The sequence below is a fragment of the Leuresthes tenuis genome, unplaced genomic scaffold, assembly GCF_036924035.1.
Source record: "Leuresthes tenuis unplaced genomic scaffold, fLeuTen1.0.hap1 SCAF_17, whole genome shotgun sequence".
Lineage (NCBI taxonomy): Eukaryota > Metazoa > Chordata > Actinopteri > Atheriniformes > Atherinopsidae > Leuresthes > Leuresthes tenuis.
Window position 1 is genome coordinate 13,279,825 of NW_027325371.1, and position 6,651 is coordinate 13,286,475.

The following is a 6,651-nucleotide window of genomic DNA, read 5'->3' on the forward strand; positions in this document are numbered from 1 at the left end:
CCTGTTTAGGGAGAATGGCAGGATTTCCAGTCTATGGCAGGCCCATCACAGAGAAAACAACACAAACAACCACGCACGCCATCACTTTCTCCTGTGATAAACTCAGTCACCAGTCCACCTAACGTGCATGTTTTGTGGACAGTTGGAGGGAGCCCACACTTGCTCACTGAAAGGCCTCTGCTGAATGTCTCAACTTCATCTTCGGCACTGTCCAACAGTTGTTTTAGAGCATTTCAATAGTTTCATTTCAAAGCCAGTAAAATCTGAGCGTCTTCTGCAAAACAGTGAAACAAGATCCTCGGGACGGAGCTGTGGGCAACCTTGAAAAGGGAGAATAATATTGGCTGAAATCTAGAACCTTTGACCAGCTGCTCAATTTGCCCCCAGCTTGAAATGATGCTTTATGAATTAATAATGCTTCAGCACAAATACATGAAACGGACACAGGCCGATACTTGACTTTTTATTTTCAGTATTTATGTACATTTCGCTGATATTGCCACCTATTCTGAAGCGATAAATCTCAATCGCTTCACAGCTGTTAAGCCTGCTGACTGGACAACCAAAGAGGGGTCTGCAGGAATCTGGGTTCAACACTTTCATTCTTACATTTACACATGAATTCATATTTGTGCTCTTGGGTCCCTCCACTGGCCGGTGAATGAAGCGGTACCCCTTCGTGTGAAAAATGCCTGTGAGCCTAAATGAGCGATCTCACGACCAGTGTTTGCATTGTGTTGATGTCATACAAGCCAGCGCTCCTGGAGTCGGTGTGAAAGCAGCTGATGAACGCAGAGCGGGTCTTTAATCCGTCAGACCACAATCACACAGGAATATAACCGAGTTCAGTTTGGGAATCAAAATTCAAGTAGACAACCCACTGGATCACTGTAATTATTTTAATTTACATAGATGTACAGTTAACTGACAAAAACCCCAAAAGACAAACTGCGCGACAAGTCTGCAGCTTTCTGTCGGTGCTCACACAAACTGCAGGACATAGCAATGATTGGTGACATCGAATGAATTGCTGATGGAGGCTGTGGATTTAAGAGTTCCTTTTTCTTTTTTAAGTCAGCCAGGTGCAGCATTGCCCATGTTGAAAATCAGCTGCCTTGTACTTTATTTTCATACTTCATCTACAAAAGGTGTATTAACAAGGTGTCCGCTAGCTGCCATGGTCTTCTTGCCATCCACAAATTTGTTGGCAGCCTGAAGAGAGAGAAGACGAGAACTCTTTCAATTCACTGCCCAGTGCTTTGACCCATTTCATGAACAGGATTGTCATAATAAACCCAAATACATTGCGCATTGCGCTTTCAGCTAAAACAGAACGCAAATCCATCAGCGGTCATGATGTTGAGAAAAAGAAAACGAGTGAACTGAGCTGAAAGCGGTTAGGTTTTAATCAGATACTCGAAACACCATCAGAATGTTACACGAGAAAATCTGTACTGAGGTGGCGAAATCCCCGAATTCTCAGTGTACGAGTTGAACGGGTTGACCCAATGTGCTGCGCTGCTTCTTAAAAAACTCGCCCGCGTTTGTCTTCAAGCTTTAGATATAAACCAAAAAGCCAAAGTTGGTGTAACCTGATGGAGAACCACAGCAGGGGCAGCTGGAAAAAAGTCTTCCTGTGGATGTTGATTACGCTGCAGCGGCTAAATACAACATTGATCCTGGCTCTCTGTTCCAGCTACACACTGAAAGACTGTGGATGCGGGTAACAGCCATTTGCTGCGTTACAGTAATGTTGCCATGACAACAAACCTGAGGTCAAACGAGGCAACGGAGGCGTCGCAAATAATCCGTTCCGCAGCGTTGGTTTTCAATGTCACTTCTCGTTGGCTTTTTCTAATGTTGGCCCTAAACGGCACGCCTACACCAAACCACTGCTGCCACTTGTGAACAATGTAAACACACACCAAGTAGGAGTTCGCCAGTTCAACCACTGAAGTGCGTTACATTTGACACAGTGTTAGACAGTTTGAGTAAAATAAAGCTGTGGCTGTAAATAACTTGAATATAAATGACACTGAAGTACATGATGAGAAATAGTTCCTTAAGTTCTCACCTTGACCACATCTGCCTTGGTGAGAGTTTCTATAGCCTGGAGGACGGTGTCAGGAGACTGGTAGGCTGCAGTGCTCAGAACCTGAGCACCGATCTCCTCCAGCAGGCCCTCGGAGCTCTCTATTGACATCAGGTACTCTGCTTTCACCTGGTTTCTGTGCAGACATGTCAAACGCAGACCGTGAGGAAAAGCTTGTGGGTTATTCAGCAAAGCAGCTGAGGGAGAACTGCACCTCTGAACTCACTTCGCTGTAGTGATGTCAGCCTCCGATACGTTTCCCTCTGCCACACCTTTCACTTGAGCAATGGCGGCCTCGATAACCTGAACAGTGAAATACACAGAGGGTTAGCCGAGTGCAGCGATTCTGAGTATTTTAGATGAAGTCACACCCAGGGAGCATTCACCTCTCCTGCAGAGTCAGCTTGTGCAATGGTATAGACACCAAACAGGCCAGAGTCAGAGTAGGAGGCATTGAAGGCGGTGGCCTGAAGACAACCAGAGGACATGAAATGTTATGATACAGGCTTTAAAGAAAATGCAACTCAGCATTCTACTGTACAGGCTAAGATATGACACAACCAGCTCTTTCTTTACAACTCTTGTTTGGGAAAAGACTGTAACTCTTTGCATCCTTCAACTTACATCAAACGGCTGCGTGGTAGCTTTGGCAATCCCATTTCTCAGTTTGCTGCTGATGCTTGCGCCCCTCTTCACATGTGGACCAGCTCCCAGGATCCTTTGCAGCACACTGAAGGCATTAGCCTCGGCGCTACCCGTCACACCGCCCTCACTGACGATCAGCGCATGGACCAGGTCGTCGTTGTTCTGCACCCGTAGCTCACCTACACACAACAAACTGTGGTAGTAGTGGGGAACTTGACGAGTGCATCGGTGTTGTTTAACACAAGCGTTTACCTCCGCGGTAGATGGCTTTAGTCACAGGCGCTCCGACCCCGCTGCGGGCACTCAGGAGCCCCTCGCCCACTTGCCTCAGTAGCGAGTGCTTAACACCTGGATCCAAAAATGAGCGATTACCACACAACTGAGCGGGAGCAAAGTTTCACTTGAGGCATATACATACACACATCAACAACACTCCTTTGGCTTTAAGGACTATTTAGAAAACAGACATGCTAAACATGACGAGAAAGGAGAGCAGCTGTAACGAAGCCACGCAGACAACACTCACCTAGTCCTACAAGAGCCATTCTGCCAGTGGTGAAATGGTCCTCAACAAACGACTGCAACTACAGGGGAGGAGAGGTGTAAGAGCCACACACTGACTAACAAGTAGTGGTCTAAGAAGGCTGAATTGATGGCACACGTTGGTATTCTAATCATTAGCCTCATATTTGGCAAAGACGGCTCAGTTCACTCCAAGACCACAGAGATCAAACAGAAACACTCATCCCTACCTGTTCAGAAGAGACACGGCCGACCATGTAGTCGGGGCAGTACAGGGAGTTGGACAGAGCGTTTTTGTATGCAGCTTCATGCAACTTCTCAATTACACCTTGGTGAGAAGGAAGAAAGAAAAAAAAAGAGAGAGAGAGAAAGCAGCCTGAATTTTAGTCAAGAGAAATTAATCTTGATGCAGATAATCACAGATGTAAAGTCTCTCATTCTTGCAGCTTAAAGCTAGTTTGTTTCGGCCGAAAACTAGCAACAGCGCTTCATGGCCAATTAATACAAACCACACAGCTCGACTACTGCTTGCTTCGGCTCATGCTCACCTATCTGAGGACACTGATGAGCCAGGGCCTTGTCAATCTTCACTCTGGACGTCAGGTCATCTACCTCCCACGGCCGGAACTCCTGAGCTGTTGTCACATTGACCAGAAACTCCAACAGCGAATCTCTAAAAGAAAAAAAAAAAAAAAAGGTGGAACAACACAAAAGCATCAAGGAGGCGTGGGAGGAGTTTTCAGAAAAGCACAACTAAACAGCAGGAGTAAATGAAATAAATAAACAGCAGCATAGCATGACTTACATGTCATCTCTCATACAGTCTGCGGTGTAGACCATGGTCTCTCTTGAGGCAGTCACACTGTAATAATGAGAGTGCAGTTGGTTCCGTGTGGTACGCTGTTGTAGCTTACACTTGTTTTTATGAACAATGCAGCATATGTGTGCACGTCCAGAGGCTACGCTCACTCACCTCAGGCTTCCCCCCAATGCCTCCACACCGCGGCAGATCTTGAAGGAAGATGCTCCCTTTGTTGTCTACGAAAAGAAGAAAAAGGAAAAAAAAGAAAAAGGACCCCGGTGTCGTAAGAAGATAAGCTGAAGGTGGAGGTGCTACCTCAGCAAATGTAGTAAAAATAATAAAAAATAATCTTGTTTAATGAAATGCAACAACTTGCTTCAGTTTGTCAGAGGCTGAGCAAAAACAAAGCTGATCAAACCGGAGTGGATTTCTTTCCTAAAGGTATCACACATTGACAAACGGATTCGCAAATTACCAGGTTTGCTGCCAGCCGTAACACATGAGAGACACCCTGGTTTTCCACAGTCTCATAGCGACTCCCAGCTTTCACAAACACGCCAATACTTGACAATGGAGAGTAATTTTCCAGCGAAGCTATCACCAGACCGTTCGGGAGTTTTGACACCTGAAGCAGCAAAGAAAACTGTTACTGTGAGCCTGAAATCATACGCGCAGATTTACCTGCTGCCCATACTTTTCTGAGCACACTTTGCAAATGACAATCTAATGTCGACAGGAACTAAACGACAGCTGCATCCGAGAGAACAGCACGTACCTGGACATTTTGTGGAGGGAGGGGTGCACCATTGGAGGGTTTCAGGCTTGTCAGGGGTTCAGTCAGAGTTTCACTCCTGGCAGCAGCATAGCAGCGTTTCTGTGGGGAGCAGCAGCACCAAATTAAAGACTTTAGGTGTGACTTATGCTTACGTCAGTCTTAGATGGCAAAAACAGTAAACTGCAGAAGTACAGCACTTCCACAGCCCTCAACTCAACCCAGCAAGGAGGCTTTGTGAAAGTGGGACATTTTAGAATATTACAAACCGTAAGATCCAGTTATCTGGCTTAGAATATACTAGATTTTAAACAAAGTATGCACACTGGCTGATATTAGATTCACAGAATATCAAACCCACAACACTTAGCATGACCTCTAATGTTACATAACAGCTGGTGATACCTTCTTAACTATGTTGTGACTACATGGCACATAGATCAGTTGTTCCCAGCTCTCCTCGGCTGATCACAAGACCAATGTCACCAGGCAATCAACAGGTCAGGAGAGAACAACATTTGTTTGATTGGCAACGCAAGGCCTTATCTCCTTTGTCCTTTCGAGTTACCTATACATTAACAGAAAGTTTTATTCTACTTTATTCTACTTCCCGTCTCAGTCTGTATGGGATATTTCGGAGGGAGGTTATAAGCCCTGCAGTCCATCAATCATCTATAACATGGATATCATAAATTCACCAGTAACAATTTTTGAAAAAGGCAAACCTTTGAGGTGATGACAAAAAAATGATGTCACTCTAGTCTAAAAATGTTTTTAGCACCTTTAATTACGCAAAACTCTCAGTACAACTTGGTTTTAGTTATGTTTATTATCTGAATGAGTCATGACTATACGTTTCTCCTCAATATGTATTTTCTATCTGAGGCATTTCCAGCTGTAGAAAATGACAGCCCTTCTTTGGGGTCAAAGGGCTGATTTCACATACTGAGGCTACAGCCACTTTATTTACATCTCAAGGACAGACCATAAAAAAACAACTGGCTAAAGTCTCTAAGGACGCATTAAGGACCCCAACATGCAGCATGCATCCTGTAAACAAAGCCTGGGTCTACTGTGACAAACTGTAAGTCATCGGGATGTCACCACACTGTGGCCAGTGTAGCGGTGTCGTTTGCTCCGATACAGCTCGAAATAAAAGAAAAGGGATGCACGACTTCAGGGATGACCTTCAGGTTTCATCTAACTGAGAAAAGAACCGCATAAACGACCAAAGTAAGCTAAACCGCATCTGCGAGTTACTGTAATACACTCGCAACTTGTTTTGTTGGGTCTTTCAGTCCGAGGAGATTTAACTCGGCTGCAAAACCATGTAATAAAGCTTTAGAGGCAGAAACCAGCATTAGCCGACCACCTGAGAAGCTAACTAGCCAACGTGCTAACTGTGACATCTCAATGCGGTTTCAGTTTTAAAGCGGGTTGGAATCTGGACGAACCGGGTTTAGTGACCCGACAGGTCACCCAGTTCAGATCCGAGAAAACACGGAACTCACAGAGAAATTGTTCAGGGACCGGATTCCTCTCATGACTCCCGAATCTCTCCTTCAGCCGGCACAGAGTGACAGATATGGCGGCGGACTGACGTTATACCCATAAGCCACTGCGGCGGCACCCATTCAGATGAGATTTCAAAATAATATCAACCTAAAACTGCATGTTCAAGTTATCCGAAACTGAGACAAACTCCTTGGTTTGTACTTGACAAACAGTACCACCAACAAAATGAATTGTGAATTATCATGTTGATCCAGAAACCTGTTTGTGTGTTGTTGTCGTTTTTGTGAAAATGAAACATTGTCA

At 45.0% G+C, this 6,651-nt stretch overlaps 1 protein-coding gene across 1 annotated transcript; it reads right to left on the reverse strand.

The window, feature by feature from the left end:
- Nucleotides 1-450: 450 nt before the first annotated feature.
- On the reverse strand, nt 451-6,438 carry uqcrc2a (ubiquinol-cytochrome c reductase core protein 2a). Its single transcript, XM_072368781.1, has 14 exons — nt 6,345-6,438; nt 4,837-4,935; nt 4,537-4,686; nt 4,233-4,297; nt 4,065-4,121; nt 3,808-3,932; nt 3,490-3,587; nt 3,264-3,321; nt 2,990-3,085; nt 2,717-2,916; nt 2,479-2,559; nt 2,319-2,395; nt 2,075-2,228; nt 451-1,212 (listed from the first exon to the last, which is right to left on the reverse strand). The coding sequence occupies exons 1-14, from the start codon at nt 6,375-6,377 to the stop codon at nt 1,129-1,131; spliced, it is 1,377 nt and encodes a 458-aa protein (XP_072224882.1). The 5' UTR covers nt 6,378-6,438; the 3' UTR covers nt 451-1,128.
- Nucleotides 6,439-6,651: the final 213 nt, after the last annotated feature.